The sequence below is a fragment of the Sinocyclocheilus anshuiensis genome, unplaced genomic scaffold (genome assembly GCF_001515605.1).
Source record: "Sinocyclocheilus anshuiensis isolate Anshui unplaced genomic scaffold, SAMN03320099.WGS_v1.1 scaffold688, whole genome shotgun sequence".
In the NCBI taxonomy this organism is placed as follows: domain Eukaryota; kingdom Metazoa; phylum Chordata; class Actinopteri; order Cypriniformes; family Cyprinidae; genus Sinocyclocheilus; species Sinocyclocheilus anshuiensis.
Genome location: NW_015555748.1, coordinates 362245 through 379267, shown reverse-complemented (window position 1 = coordinate 379267; position 17023 = coordinate 362245). Strand labels below are relative to the sequence as shown.

Below are 17023 nucleotides of genomic sequence, written 5' to 3'. Positions count from 1 at the left end.
TAGATTTTGCCCTATTTTTACAGACTTTTCTTAGAGTGTAGCATACGAACTACTAATACAATCTTAAAACTATAATTGTTCAGAATGAGTAGTTTTACTAGTTTACTAGCTAATAAAAATAAACTTAAATTGTAATCGTTCAAAAATGTGTAAGTGTTAAATTCAATGTTGTATTTATAATTAGTTATTTATATTTTAATATTATATTATGCATTTATATTATTTTATAAACATCTAAATTAACATATATAACATTTATTTTTTGCTAAAATTTGACACAATGACGTCACTGCGCAATGACATCGCAACGTCATTTAGCAACTTTTAGCAACAAATCAACCTTCCTTTAGCAACTTCCCCTGAAAATTAGTTGGCAACACTGCTTGGAGCGGAACTAAGACAACTTTAGGTTTCAGCGCCATTGAGAAACATTGGAAGATCCGAAGCTCTCATTGATTTCATGGTGTTTATGCTACAGAAAATGGTAAAACGATGTGCCTGGGGTACTTATAACACTTATTCCAGGTATCCCGAGCAGATAGGCAATAGAATTTGGAATTTATTTTATTATTCAACGTTCATTTTCTGGTTGTCATACTCTTATTAAGTTACAATTTTCATCTGCTCAAGCAGAATGTTAATGCCATCTTGTGCTTCAGCAAGGTATCTCTGGCTAAAACTAGCAAACGTTACATTTAGTGAGTCCATGCTAATGTACAAACCTAAATAGCGAGCTGTTCTCACGTCATGTACAGTGTGGGTCAAAAACACATAAACGAAGGTCTACATTTCAGTGCCCCTCCATATTAAACTGGTTAAATGTAAATGTATTTAATCGTATTCTGCGATACATGAACAGTGTTGATCCAGCATGTTGTCATCTGCGATCGTGACGACCGTAACATGAAACTTCACCTGCTTGCATTGTGATCGGTAAACCCTCACTTCCAAATTAATCTTGTTACCCACCATATTTATTTTAAAATATTTTATATATCCCTCCATGGCATATTTAAGTCCCACTTGAATGCTCCTTGACGAGAGGTGGTCCTTCTGTGTCCAAAATTTATCAAAAACATCTTGGTACAAGGTTTTCACACAGACAGCTGTCATTGTAAGACAGTTAGCAACTCTGTTGGTCAGAGTAAGCAACAGTAACTAATGGGGGGGTGGGGCTTACCGATAGGTCAATTGCACAAGATCATGCTTGTTTTTTTGTTTGTTTGTCTTTTTAAGAATATACCATTCCTATCCCATTTTCTTTCTTTGCATGATAGTTTCACTTTCCTTTTCAGCTTCTCATGATGATGAAGTGAGGATCCTGCTTGTGGGAATCAGAGGTCAGTCCAGATTCAGTGCTGCAGATCTTCTGTCAGGAAGGAAAGACGGTGGACAGGAGGACAGAGAGATTGTAAAGACTCCAGTAATTACAGACGAGGCTCGTAGAATGATGCTGGTCACTGGACCAAACCTCTGTGAGGAGGACACAGCGAGACAGACCTTCACAACAGCGCTGTTTCTCTCGTCTCCTGGACCTCACGCCATTTTAATGCTCCTGAATCTGGACGATCAACAATCACAACAGTGTGATATTGTGAAACGAGCCCAGGAGCTGCTGGGAGCAGAAGTCCTGCAGTACTGCATTGTTCTTCTGCTCCAAAATCACCAGGAACGTTTCACAGGAGCGTCCAGAGGGATTGCTGGAGAAATGATCAACGCATGTGGAGGAAGATTTCACATCATAAGAGACTCTGAAGCAAAACCTGCTCAAAGAGCAGCTCTTACAGTGGAAATAGAGAAGTCAGTTTGGCTCAATGATCACAGATTTCACTCAGTATTGAGACAACAGCTACGGTCAGAAAGACTGGAGCTTTTGAAAAGACTAAGTGAAATAGACGACAAACTTGGAGAAAGTCAGGTCTCATCTGCAATGCGTGACAGTTTAGGAGTGGTCGGATGGAGTCTGATCATTTCACTGATTGCAGTTGTTTTGGCTACTGAACTGATGGACAAAATGTTCATTTTTGTGGCAACTTTAGCTGGCCTTATGGCATTTATGTCATATTTAAGTAACGCTCTAAATTCACATGTTGCTTTTTCACTAAATTCGGCTCTGTGCTCCACAGTTGTGGCTGCCTTTATAAACTATCTACCAGTGTGCAAGTCAAATGATACAGAAAAAAAAGTTACAGATTACTTTTTTTTTTTTTATTTACAGTATGTTTAGGAGTGACCCTTGGATCAATCGCTAGCATAAGGACTTTGTCTGATGCTTTCATTGCATGTTGTGCTGCTCTTGGAGTCACGATTGGAGCTTATGAATTCATACATTTATCATTCGAGCCCCAAAAACTGAATGTCCCAGAATTATTCCTGTTATTTCTGTTTTGTGCAGTAGGTGCTGAACTCACAATGTTGTGTGTGATTGTGCTCAATGCACTGTTTGGAGTGACACTCACAATATTTCTGCTAATAATCGGGATCACAATTGTAATGTTGAAATTAGAGCCCAATATGAAGAAAACTGTAATTCACCTCCTCCTTTTGTGATGTTTCCATGTGGTTGTGTGTTTATTGCTTCAGTTGTTCTGATTTTAGAGATGTTGTTGAGTTTGCTTAAAGTATTAACAGAATACTTGCTTGGTTCTTTCTTGTTTCATCAAGCATTTCTGTTGGGTTCTTAAAGGGTTAGTTCATCCAAAAATGAAAATTAGGCTGCGTTTTACTCACCCACGATGCATCCTAGGTGTATATGACTTTCTTCTTCCAGACGAATCCAGTCGGAGTTATATTAAAAATTGTCTTTGATCTTTCAAGCTCTATCGTTGTACTCAACGGGTGTTGCAGTGCTTCGGTTCAAAAGACGTGAAATAAAAAGCACCCTTCCATAAAAAAAAGTGTCTCACACGGCTCCGGGGGGTGAACAAAGGCCTCCTGTAGCGAATCGATGCGTTTTTGTAAGAAAAATATCCATATTCAAAATGTAATAATCACTTGAATCTGGCTCCTTGAAGATCAGACGTGTTGCTGCATTCTGAATCATTTGAAGAGGTCTGATTGCACATGATGGAAGTCCAGTCATAAGAGCATTGCAGTAGTCCAGCCTAATGACAAGGGCCTGGACAAGAAGTTGTGCAGCATGCTCCGTTTTTGTATTGGAAACATGATAGATGTGGAAAAGAGAGGGCAGGGAAAATAAAAGATACTTAAGTGCGCTGTCGGTGTCGTAGCTCGGTGGAGTCACGCAAGGTAGAGTCGATGGTCTTTACACTCATCGGTCTTCACACGAGGAGATTGAAGACGAGGGCTGAACGCTTCCGCATCAGCTCACAGATAACAAATAAATACACAGCCAATCTACACTTGAGTGACAACAGCTGTGTGCGCCTTCACAATTAGCACATCCAAAGCCTATAGCAGGCCAATGGCTCAAATGGAAACTATGCAATTACAGGTGCATCTCAATAAATTAGAATGTCATGGAAATTTGAGTTGAATTACTGAAATAAATTAACTTTTCCACGACATTCTAATTTATTGAGATGCACCTGTATAAGCTATACAACTAGAACGCGGGACAGTTCGCAGTTAAGTGTAGTAAACGAGCAATACAAATATAAAAGCTTCTTCTTAGCCAACTGCTATTATTCAAGTGCAATGAAGATAGAAATTATAACGAAAGAAGAAAGTAGAAATAGATAGTAAATGAAATAATCCTTTATAGCAGCAAGCAAAAATCGAAACAACAGGAATAGAACGAAGTATTCAGCAGAAACTTACGCGCTATACCACATTCTCTGCTGACTAATCGCTTCTCCCAATGTTTTGGGGTGGCCAAGCAGTTTAGCCTATACGGTCGTTGTGGTCGCTTTCTCTTCTAGCTTCTCATGATGATGAAGTGAGGATCCTCATTGTGGGAATCAAAGGTCACTCCAGATTCAGTGCTGCAGATCTTCTGTCAGGAAGGAAAGACGGTGGACAGGAGGACAGAGAGATTGTAAAGACTCCAGTAATTACAGACGAGGCTCGTAGAATGATGCTGGTCACTGGACCAAACCTCTGTGAGGAGGACACAGCGAGACAGACCTTCACAACAGCGCTGTTTCTCTCGTCTCCTGGACCTCACGCCGTTTTAATGCTCCTGAATCTGGAAGATCAACAATCACAACAGTGTGATATTGTGAAACGAGCCCAGGAGCTGCTGGGAGCAGAAGTCCTGCAGTACTGCATTGTTCTTCTGCTCCAAAATCACCAGGAACGTTTCACAGGAGCGTCCAGAGGGATTGCTGGAGAAATGATCAACGCATGTGGAGGAAGATTTCACATCATAAGAGACTCTAAACCAAAACCTGCTCAAAGAGCAGCTCTCGTAGCAGAAATACATAAGTTAGTTTGGCTCAATGATCACAGATTTCACTCAGTATTGACACAACAGCTACGGTCAGAAAGGATGGAGCTTTTAAAAAAACTAAGTGAAATAGACGACAAACTTGGAGAAAGTCAGGTCTCATCTGCAATGCGTGACAGTTTAGGAGTGGTCGGATGGAGTCTGATCATTTCACTGATTGCGGTTGTTTTGGCTACTGAACAAACGCGCACAATGTTAATTTTTGTGGCATCTTTAGCTGGACTCGTGACATTTATGGCATCTTTACGAAATGCTTTGAGTCCACATGTTGCTTTTGCACTAAATTTGGCTCTGTGCTCCACAGTTGCGGCTGCCTTTATAAAGTATCTACCAATTCGCAAGTCAAGTAACAAAGAAAAAATCGGAACAGAGTTTATATTTACAGTAGGTTTAGGAATAAGCCTTGGATCAATCACTAGCATAAGGCTTTTGGAGTCACGATTGGAACTTATGAATTCTGAAATTCATCATTGGATCTCCAAAAACTAAATGTCAGAGAATTATTGCTATTATTTCTGTTTTGTGCAGTGTGTGCTGAACTCACAGTGTTGTGTGTGATTGTGCTCAATGCACTGTTTGGAGTGACGCTTACAATAATTCTGCTAATAATCATGACTGCAATTGCAGTGTTCAAATTAGAGCCCACCATGCAGGACACTGCAATCGACTTAGTGTTGGTTCAATGTGGTTTTGTGTTTACTGCTTCAGTTGTTCTGATATTAGAGATGTTGTTGAGTTTGCATAAAGTATATATGGAATACTTCCTAAGTTCTTTCTGGTTTTATCCAGCATTACTATTGGGTTCTTTAATGCTGATAATACAGTTTAGAAAACCCCTGAAGAGGATCAAATAAAACAAAACGTCACAACTGAGCAACTCACAAATCTCCTGGAAGCCGTTCTCTTTTTAACTCAAGTTGATAAAGTTTATACCAAACATTGTGAGACCAAACCCAGATTTGTTTGCTTTTGTCAACTTGAAATTGACTACATGTGACTTGCTTTGTGAGAAAGATCTGAGATTAAATGATGATATTAACCAAGACAAAACTAAATAGGCATAGTGACTCTAGAATTTCACATCTCATCTTCAGGTTAGTATCCACTCTCATCCACTATTTTGCCATTTAATATTATCAAAAACTAGTTACATTTATACATTTGGCAAATGTTTTATCCAATGCAATTTCTTTATCTGTTGATACAGTTCTTCCTACAGTATATAGTACCCGCACTAATTCACAGTTTTAATTTTCCCTTTTATGCCGTGTTCACGCTGCACAATTTTTAAAGTCATTGGGTCGCTGTTCTTCTCACACTACACGAGTGACTGGGGTGCCATTATTTGCTGTTGTGTGCACATTACACAAAAGATCAGTGTCAGGGGATGTCACACATTACACAACTTTTCAATAGGAAGAATCGTTGACAACTCTCTGGTCTACAAAATACGTTTCACAACCAAACACATGCGAGAAGGGATACTGGAAATAACTATGGAAGCAGATGGCGCCACAAGTCTTTAAAAGGAATGCATGGAATTCGAGCGCGTCAACACGCACTGTTTGTCCACAATTTTGAATGCATATCTTTTGTATGTGTAGACACGCATTCTGGCGGTATTAAAATATAATGTCTGATGTTTGCATACATGCATACCAGTTTACCATTACTACATCCTTCAAGATTAAACATGATGTCTGATGATTGTATACATATATACCAACGTACCATTGTGTCACATATGCAAAAATATTCTCAAATGCAGCGATTTCATTGGCTGCAGTGTGGTTGCGTTAAGGCGGACAAACAGTGCGTGTTGACACGATCAAATTCCACGCGTTCTGCTTAAAAACTTTTGGTGCATACATGCATACCAGTTTACCATTACTACATCCTTCAAGATTAAACATGATGTCTGATGATTGTATACATATATACCAACGTACCATTGTGTCACATATGCAAAAATATTCTCAAATGCAGCGATTTCATTGGCTGCAGTGTGGTTGCGTTAAGGCGGACAAACTGCGTGTTGACACGATCAAATTCCACGCGTTCTGCTTAAAAACTTTTGGTGCAAACGGCCTTCCATAATTAACAGAAGATCACATGTGAGACAGGAGTTTTTGGGCAAAACTGGATTTTTACCAGTTAAAAATCACTTTCTATTTCAGTTTCTCATTATGATGTTTCCTACTTTCACTTACTGTTCTTGTTATTTACACCAAAGGAAAAAATTGCAACAACTTAATTTTATGGGGTAAAATTTACATATTCTGACTGACTGAATTAGGATTTTACTCTTATAAAAAAAATTACCATTGGTCTTTCATAATATCATACATTTGTAGATCATGAACCATGCATCCCTGACAAAAATAAACCATGAATTTACAAAAAAAAAAGTTAAACCATGATAACCACAAATTAACCATGGTTTTGCTACACTAACCATAGCTTAACCATGGTATTATAGTAAAACTGTGGTTATACAATTTTTAATCAATACAGCAAAACAAAAAAACACACACAAAAAACATGGTTACTACATAAATTAATACAATAAAACCATGATTAATTGTCGTAAGGGATGGCGCCTAAATACCACGGTAAGATGTATGGTTTCAATGGTAGCCTATTTGTAATGAAAAACAGTAGGCCTAGTTATAAATAGGCTACAAATGCACAGCATAACAACAACAAAAAACACTGCAGGCTAATTACATTACTGCTTTAAACCATTTAAAACACGTCTACATTCATAATGTGTTAGTAATATCCCCACCTTTCTGCCATAATACCATAATTAGAGTTTATGTGATTACAATTAATCCTTTCTAAATGTTAGTAATTTGTGGATTTAAACGGGATCGTTTCTACACAATGTTTCTCCTGTTTCACACGTCAGGGATGTTGAGAATCTCAGCGCCGTTTCATCTGGTTTCAAGCTCGTATAAATCAGTAGTTTGTGTTTTGTATCGGAGAACTATAGTCTCAGATGCTTCACACTGGACCTCACAGCTCTGTTTATAACTGTCACGTGATTGATAGCGGTCAGTATTTGCGCTGAGCTTTCTTCCGGTTCAAAGTTGTGCGGTTTCGTTCCGCTTTTGCTGTTTAAATGCTTCTCATACACAACACAAATTGCAGCGCCTATCTGGCACCCGTTCGATCGCTAACACAAGTCTCACTAGAAAAAAAATCCTTGCAAAATGCGACCTACTAGTCACAGTCTGGAGCACTGACTTTTCCAAATAACTTGTCAAACTGGTTTAATATCTACTCTGACATCGAACGCTGACTTGTGGAGCATAGTTGTTTTAGCAAAACAAAAGACAGGACAGAACTACGCATATAGCGTTTTCTAAACTAACTGGTTGTAAGTAAAACCTTATTTCTATTCTTAGTTTTGTTGATAGGGTAACTTGAGTAACAGGCTACATTTATTTGACTTTAGGTTGTACGATGCAATTGACCAACACAAAACCCATCTTGCTCTTCACACTGATTCTGCTATTTCACACTGTACAAGAAGAAGGTAATGTACCTGCTCATTAATGTCAGTATTTTGGTGGCTTGTTTTCAAAGAATACCTTTTTTACTCAGTTTTTCTTGCTTTGCATGATGGCTTCACACATTATTCCAGCTTCTCATGAAGATGAAGTGAGGATCCTGGTTGTAGGAATCCGAGGTCAGTCCAGATTCAGTGCTGCAGATCTTCTGTCAGGAAGGAAAGACGGTGGACAGGAGGACAGAGAGATTGTAAAGACTCCAGTAATTACAGACGAGGCTCGTAGAATGATGCTGGTCACTGGACCAAACCTCTGTGAGGAGGACACAGCGAGACAGACCTTCACAACAGCGCTGTTTCTCTCGTCTCCTGGACCTCACGCCGTTTTAATGCTCCTGAATCTGGACGATCAACAATCACAACAGTGTGATATTGTGAAACGAGCCCAGGAGCTGCTGGGAGCAGAAGTCCTGCAGTACTGCATTGTTCTTCTGCTCCAAAATCACCAGGAACGTTTCACAGGAGCGTCCAGAGGGATTGCTGGAGAAATGATCAACGCATGTGGAGGAAGATTTCACATCATAAGAGACTCTGAAGCAAAACCTGCTCAAAGAGCAGCTCTCATAGTGGAAATAGACAAGTTAGTTTGGCTCAATGATCACAGATTTTACTCAGCATTGACACAAACGTTAGAAACAGAAGAAACCATTCAAGATGTGCATGAAGAAAATCAAATTCTCTCTGAAAAACATGACAATTCAGCAGAAACTGCACGATGGATTTTACTCATTTTACTGAACACCGCTTTTATTTTTACTAAAGTAAGGCATGAGCATTTTAAATTTGCGGAAATACTATTTGTACTTGTTATTTTTATGGTCACTTTAAGAAATATTCTCAATCCAGATGTTGCCGTTCCTTTCAATTTGATCCTATCCTCCACTTTCACCGTAGCCGCTGCATATCATGACTTTGCAAATTCACGACATGGACACCAAATCATAATGTTTTTAGTCATGATCTTTACATTTCCCAGTATAGTGTTCATAGCAGGTCTAGGACTGACTGTAGGAACAGCTGTCAGTGTACAGACGTGGTCAGATGTGCTTATAGCGTGCCATGCTGCTCCCGGGGTCACATTCGGGGCTCATTTATACACTATTTACTCCATTATACCGGATCAAATGCAAGCTCGGACAACTCTAGTCTTTGCATTCAAGTTATTCCTGTTTTGTTTTGTTGGAGTGATGCTCTCAATGGGGTTTGTGACTGTATTTGCTCTGTTTGGTGTGGAGAGAGCAATATTTCTGCTAATATTAGGATTTACAAAAGCGTTTTTCCATTTAAAGAGTGATGCTGTGAAATTTGTTGTTTTTTTCCTGATTTTTCCGTGCTGTTGTGTATTCATTGGCTCTTTAATTTCATTTATATGCTGTACATTATTTCATTATATTTTTACAGTAATTTGAAGCCAGTAATAGTGACTAAATCAAGACACTGACAGGTTTTTGGATCTAAACAAATTAAAGGAGTAGTTCACCACAGAATTAAAATTTCCTGATTATTTACTCACCCCATGTCGTCCAAGATGTTCATGTCTTTCTTTCTTTCGTCGAAAAAAAATTAAGGTTTTTGTGGAAAACATTCCAGGATTTTTCTCCATATAGTGGACTTCAACAGGGACCACTGGGTTGAACGTCCAAATTGCAGTTTCTGTGCAGCTTCAAAGGGCTCTACACAATCCCAGCCGAGGAATAAGGGCCTTATCTATTGAAATCTTTGAAATCTTATTGATCTGTCATTTAAAAACAAAACAAAAAAACCACAAATGCTTCGACTGAAGAAAGAAAGACATGAACATCTTGGATGACATGGGGGTGAGTAAATTATCAGGAAATTTTAATACTGGAGTGAACTAATCCTTTAATGCCGATACTTTCAGATAATATTCTGTCTTACAACACACTTTTCACACTAGTTTATTTAATTTGTTTACTGACAAATGATTAATATTAGGTATACATGCATCACAGGAAAATCCTGTTATTATTTCTGTAACATCCTGAACATTTACCTCACAATGTCATTTCTGCCACAATTCAAATGATGTATCGTGTTTAATAGTATTCTGAGGTGGATTTTTTTGTATTTACTGGAATAGTATGGCTAATTCATTTGTCTTGCTAAAGCTATTTTCATAGTAAGCATTTTATGTATGTAAATAAACATATTAAAGAATATTTTGACACTTTATACATAATTGTGCATAAATAAAACAGACATTACTGAATTCTCCTGTTATGCATTTATATTCATTTTTTTTAACCATTCATTATTTAATATTCACTCATTGTTTAGATCTTATTTGCTAGTAGCATAGCAGTTGCTACCATCTACTAAAACATCAGTTGGACAAATGAACAAAGACAATCACTGTAACAGTCTGCAATTGCTCTGGATAAAGACGTCTGTTAAATGTCCACTTACTTCCTCTGCAGACAAACCAATGCAGTTTTACTGGAAATAATTCACATGATTTTAACCAGCGGTGCAGATCAGATGTTCTCATCTGGAGATTAAACTGCAAATAAACATAAAACAGAAAGTATAAAACTTGCAAATATTTCTTAACAAATAGTAGTTGTTCATCATATTGTCATATTGTGTCATATTAGAACCCACTAAATCATGCATCTCCATCATCAAGATTATTAAGAGCTAATAAAATACTATAGTACATATTAAAACATTGCTGCATATTAAGTGTTTTTAAAGCATACGAAGATCTAGTGAAGTCTAGAATCATTCTGGATTAATTTTTACTTTTAAAAATAAATTTTTTTAAATTAATTTTAAATTTAAAGGGTTGTCGTCTTTGTGAATGATTTGGTTGAACATATCCTCCTGTTTTTCACTCTTTCACAGGATTTTCTGCAGTCTCACACACATGCTGTGGTTGGGCATGTTGATACTTATTTCTTATGTAAAGATGTTTTAAAGGTCTTAAAGGAGAAAGCAGCTCCTAAACCGTGTTTTTCTTTTAGATGGTCAGAGACGGAGTGGAAATGGTCAATTATTGCTGAATTATGACTGTTTTGGTGCAAAACAATTTTACTAACATTGTAAGTGGCCCTCAGGGGGAAAAATTTAATAAATCAAGTATGACATGAACCCTTTCATTAACCGCAGAATCTTGCTTGGATTCGTTTGTTTTTGTCAAGTCGAAACTAACTCAGTGACTCGCTTCAAGAGACAGACAGACCAGGTTAAAAAATGAAATTGGCCAAGAGAAAATCAAACTGGCTTCTAATATTGACTCTTGCATTTCACATTTCATCTTCAGGAGGTTAGTATCTGCTCTCTTCTACTATTTAGCCAATAATGAGATTTTTTTTTTTAATTAATTTGACTATAATTCCTGCGTAAACTTTAATTACAATGCATTATATACATTTATGCATTTGGCAGATGCTTTTATCTAATATGACTTATTATCAGTTTATGTGTTCTCTGATAATTGAACCCACAATAATGGCATTTTAACACCATGATTGTTCCTCTGATTTAAAAAATACAACCTTTCAAATAACTTTGAGCAAATACAAAAACAGAGACGCTGTATATCAGCAAAAGGCTAAAAACTATATATTTATCTATATTGCCCAGCCCTAATTCACGCAGCTAGTTTCATTTTCCTTTTCAGCTGTTCAACAAGCTTGCAGTGACATACGCACTGTAAAAACTGATTTTTATGAAGCTGTAAATAAAATGCTCCGGTTACTAACGTAACGTCGGTTCCCTGAGATAAGGGAACGAGCATTGCGTATAACGCATTGGGGAAAATTCCTGTTTTACTCTGTACTGAAGCCTGATTTCTTCACGTTTGTGTAGCTGCACAAACCAATGGCGCTTTAGCCCGCCAGAAAGGGTGGAGCCGACCACTATATAAGTCGGCTCGGAGCGACATTCATCAGATCATTCGACTGAAGCGACAGTCATCGATTCACGTGCAGTTTAGAGTGCGGCAAGTGACACAACGCTCGTTCCCTTATCCCCTTATCCCTTTCGAACGGTCTCTCCCATGGCGTATAACGCATTGGGGAATGCGTCCAATCACGCTGCGCTATGAGCAGATACAGAACAATAGGTCCTGCGAGCCCAGTCTCGGAGCACTAGACAAGGACTCCCAAGAACATGAGCACACTTTGTGCTACGAGCTAGTAGCTGATAAGCACAAATATAAAGAACTTCGCCCAAGGGGGAAGAATGGCAGTCTAAACAGAGATAATCCATGCCTGTAGTGCAGGGACATCCAAATGATCAAATCTGGCAAATGTGGACAGCGATGACCAGCCGGCGGCCGCACAAATCTCACCAATAGAAATCCCGCTGGACCATGTCAAGGAGGAGGACATCCCCCTTGTGGAGTGGGCCCTCACACCTATAGGGCATTGTAGCCAAGGCTATCGCATACACAATCCAGCGAGAGAGTCGCTGCTTTGTGGCCGGCAGTCCCTTCTGGCGGCCTGCAAAGCAAACAAAGAGCTGCTCTGACTGCTGAGAGCTGCACTCTCAGTGTCATTACTGGACAGAGCAAGTTAGTACCCTGCTCAGCATCTGTAACGGGGAGCGCCAACAGGGTGATCACCTGTGCTCTGAGTCGAGAGCACTTTAGGAACATAACCATGTTTTGGTTTCAGGACGACCTTACAGTCGCTAGGTCCAAACTCAAGACATGAGGCGCTAAATGACAGCACTTGCAAATCACCCACTCGCTTAACCGAGCGCCTCTCAAGAACTTAACGACCAGGTTGTTTCTGCCGATCGATTGGCCAGCTTTGAGAGAATGGTTAGCAGTGATAGCTGCCACATACACTTTGAGCGTGGAAGGGGCGCCCCTTATCCAACAGCTCCTGTAAAAAGGTTAGCACGTGGGACACTTTACATGATACCGGGTTCAGACTACAGTGGGTACGGAAAGTATTCAGACCCCCTTCAATTTTTCAAGCAAATGGCTGCAATATAACAAAGAGTGAAAAATTTAAGGGGGTCTGAATACTTTCCGTACCCACTGTATGTGCAGAGCACCTGTTAAGGAAGACTGACCATTTTTGGCTGTAAAGGCATCTTGTAAATGGCGCTCTCGCCTCTAAAATGGTATTGATTACTCTCGCTGGGAGCTGATTAGGCTCCCGTCGAGGCACCATACATGAAGGCTCCACAGCTCCGGCCAGGGATGCCAAATCAGGCCTTTCGCCTGCGGGAGAAGATCCCTCCTCAGCGGAATTGGCCATGGGGCTGCTGCTGAGAGCTGCACTAGCTCTGGGAGCCAGGCTTGGTTTCTCCAGAGCGGGGCCACTAGGAGGAGTGAGCACTTGGTCTCCCTGACCCGCCTGACGACCTGAGGAATCAGGGCGATCGGGGGGGAAGCACACAGGCAAGCACTGTGCCAGTTGTGGGCCAGAGCATCTCGCTGTATCGAAAAGTATGTTGGGCAGTGAGACTTGTCTTCTGAGGCAAAGAAGTCGACCTCTGCCTTCCCGAAGACAGCCCAGATTTTCAGAACCGTTTGGCGAAGAGGTCGACCTCTGCCTTCCCGAAGACAGCCCAGATTTTCAGAACCGTTTGAGGATGTAGCACCCATTTGCCTGGGGCTACATTGCCTCTGGACAGCATGTCTGCGCCAAGGTTGAACCTGCTCGTAACGTGAACCGCCCTTAACAAGAGGAGTTCTTTCTGTGCCCATAGAAGGAGGCGTCGAGCCATCCTGTAAAGGGAGTATGATCTGAGCCTGCCCTGGCGATTGATGAAAGCCACCACTGTCATGCTGTCTGACTGGACTAAGACGTGGTGCCCCCTCAAGGTCGGCAGGAAGGTTTTCAGGGCTTGGAAAACCGCCAATATTTCTAGGCAGTTGATATGTAGGCATTGCTTCGGGGCTGACCAGGAGCCAAATGCCAGATTGCCCTCCAACAGGGCGCCCCAACCCGAGTTGGAGGCATCCGTTGTAACCACCTTCCTTTTGGAGGTCAGACCCAACCGCACGCCTGTTTGAAACAGGTGGGGGGTTGTCCAGGGAACCACAGCTTTGATACAGCAATGGTCTATCCTGACACGAAGTCATCCCCGGTGCCAGGCGTGGGGTGGAACACAGGCTTTGAGCCCAAAGTGGCCGTATATAGAGCAGGCCCAGAGGTATCACAGAGGCGGTGGCCACCATGAGACCGAGCAGCCTCTGAAAAAACTTCAAAGGACTTGTCGTCCTGGGTTTGAAGGATGCCGCCAATCGCTGAATGGTCAGGGATTGTTCTGGCGTGATCCATGCTCGCATTCGAGCAGAGTCTAAAGTCATTCCCAGAAAGACAGTCTGCTGTCTGGGCAACAACTGACTCTTCTGCGGGTTGATCTTCAACCCGAGGCACTCTAAGTGGCTGCGCAACAGCGTCCTGTGAGCGACCAGTTCCCGTTCTGATCTGGCTAGAATCAACCAATCGTCAAGGTAGTTCAATATGCGGATTCTCATCTGTCTCAGAGGGGAAAGAGCCGTGTCTATGCACTTCGTAAAAGTGCGTGGGGCCAGGGACAGTCCAAACGGAAGGACTGCATACTCATAGGCAATGCCCTTGAATGTGAATCTCAAGAACGGTCCGTGATGGTGTGCGCGAGGAACTGTTTGACAGTTAACATTTTGAACGGCCGGCGCATAAGCGAGTGGTTCAAATGACTGAGATCCAGAATGGGTCTGAGCCCGCCATCTCTTTTTGGGACGAGGAAGTAGTGGCTGAAAAAGCCTGACTCGCTCTTCGCTGGCGGTACTATCTCCACTGCACCTTTTGCAAGCAGTGTCTGCACTTCCTGTCGGAGGACATGACCTTTGTTGTCCGAGACAGAAGTTTGAACAATACCTCTGAAGCGAGGCGGCCTGTGAGCGAACCGAAGCGAGTAGCCTTGTTGAATTGTGTTTAGAACCCAACTTGACATGTCTGGTATGGCTGCCCAGGCCGATAGCCGGGATGCGAGAGGATTTTTTCGAATAAAGGCTCGCCATGGGAGGGCGGGGACCCTGAATTTGTGAGTGAGAGAGTGTGAAGAGGAAATTTGCTCTTATGAGTCCGCTATCACAGTGGTAAAACATTCGGGTACACGCTGCACCTGCAGGACGTGACCCACGGAGGGCAAAACTCCATTGCTCAGAGGTACTCGGAGGGATGGAGTGTGAAAGCGAGCTGTCTTCGGGGGAGTTCCGGCCGAGGCGAGAACTGAACCCCTCCTCTTCCTCTCTGCTGGATCAGGATGGCTTAGGAGGCTCAGGGTCCAGCACTACTCGAGGGCGGGGACCTTGACGCTTTGGGAAGGGGAAGCATTTCACTGTCCGGGGGCGCTGCTGAAGCCCGGCCTTGGACTTCCGCTGCGGCTGTGACTGAGGCTGCGCTGGCTTTGCAGGCTGAGTTGCGGGAGTCTTCTGGCGACTAGCAGTCGCGGAAGTGGAGCACTTGGGGAGGAAGTGACGCAGTGCTTGCGACGTCTTCTGAGCTTCAGAAAAACGCTCCGTGAACCTGTCCACAGTGGGGCCGAACAAGCCCTTCGGTGAAACTGGCGAGTCGAGGAAGGCCATTTTCTCAGCATCCCTGATCTCAGTCAAATTCAGCCAGAGGTGGCGCTCCAACACAACCAAACTGGCCATCGTCTTGCCGATTGCCTGTGCCGTTGCTTTTGTTGCATGCAGAGCCAGGTCTGTCGCTGTGCGCAGCTCTTTAAAAGCCTCCTGGTGCTGTTGGCCTGACTCGTCCATCCTGTTGGCTATGGCCGAGGTGGTCCTGCAGGGCTTGGAGGGATGCGCTGCATGCGCCTTCAAACCGAGGGCAGATGGTGGGCATAAGTGGGCAGCGACCGCCTCTTCCAGAGGGGGAAGCCTGCTGTACCCTCTGTCATCAGCGCCGTCAACGGAAGTGAGAGCCGCTGCTGTAGAGGGGTTAACCCGGGCCGAATAGGGGGCGTGCCACGTCTTAGTGAGCTCTTCGTGAACTGCAGGCAAGTACGGGGCAGGCCCCTGACGAGAGGACTGTTGACGGCTTCCTGGAAGGAACCACTCGTCCAATAGGCTGTGGACAAGCTCTTCTGGGGCCGACCATTCAAGACCTAAGTCCTCTATAGCCTTAGACAGGACGCGGATGAGTTTGGCGTCGGGTTGAGCAGAGGGAGTGGCTTCGGGCTCCTCGCCGGAACCTTCCCACGCTCCTGCGTCTGACGCCGCCAAGGACCGACAGCGACGTCCTCCTCCGAAGCGCCGAAAGAGACCAGGCCGCATGCAGCAGAAGAGGGGTGCTGGTCCTCCTGTGTGAAGCACACCGGCGAGATGAGAGGACTCGGGGAGGGTGGGGCACGCGGGCGCTGAGCCGACATGACACCGTGCTGCCCAGACAGGCGACACACTCACTGTGCGCATGAGCCACATTCGCGGTGCGACATTTGCAACAACACACGCTGAACTCTTTAAGGAAATTTGCTCTTGCTCTTTAAGCGCCAGATGGCCGCAGGGAAAACTTTTCTACCGGGGCTCTTCGACGGCGGCGAGCAGGTGGAGCTTCTTCCTTCGGCTTCATCTTCTTCTTCGGCTTCCTTGCAGAGTCAGCGAAGAGATGATCCTCGTCGCTGAAGGAGAATCGTCTGATGAATAGCACTCCGAGCCGACTTATATAGTGGTCGGCTCCGCCCTTTCTGGCAGGCTAAAGCGCCATTGGTTTGTGCAGCTACACAAACGTGAAGAAATCAGGCTTCAGTACAGAGTAAAACAGGACTTTTCCCCAATGAGTTACACGCAATGGGAGAGACCGTTCAAAAGGGAACAAAAGTTATTGGATTACATTGGGGGTGTTTTTCAGCTGCAGGGACAGGACGACTGGTTGCAATCGAGGGAAAGATGAATGCGGCCAAGTACAGGGATATCCTGGACGAAACCCTTCTCCAGAGTGCTCAGGACCTCAGACTGGGCCGAAGGTTTACCTTCCAACAAGACAATGACCCTAAGCACACAGCTAAAATAACGAAGGAGTGGCTTCACAACAACTCTGTGACTGTTCTTGAATGGCCCAGCCAGAGCC

At 42.8% G+C, this 17023-nt stretch overlaps 1 protein-coding gene across 1 annotated transcript; it reads left to right on the top strand.

The window, feature by feature from the left end:
• Positions 1 to 7540: 7540 nt before the first annotated feature.
• On the top strand, positions 7541 to 10948 carry LOC107673628 (GTPase IMAP family member 7). Its single transcript, XM_016467294.1, has 4 exons — positions 7541 to 7790; positions 7869 to 7949; positions 8058 to 9272; positions 10923 to 10948. Exons 2-4 carry the CDS (start codon positions 7877 to 7879, stop codon positions 10946 to 10948), a joined length of 1314 nt encoding a protein of 437 aa, XP_016322780.1. The 5' UTR covers positions 7541 to 7790; positions 7869 to 7876.
• The last annotated feature ends 6075 nt before the right edge of the window (positions 10949 to 17023 follow it).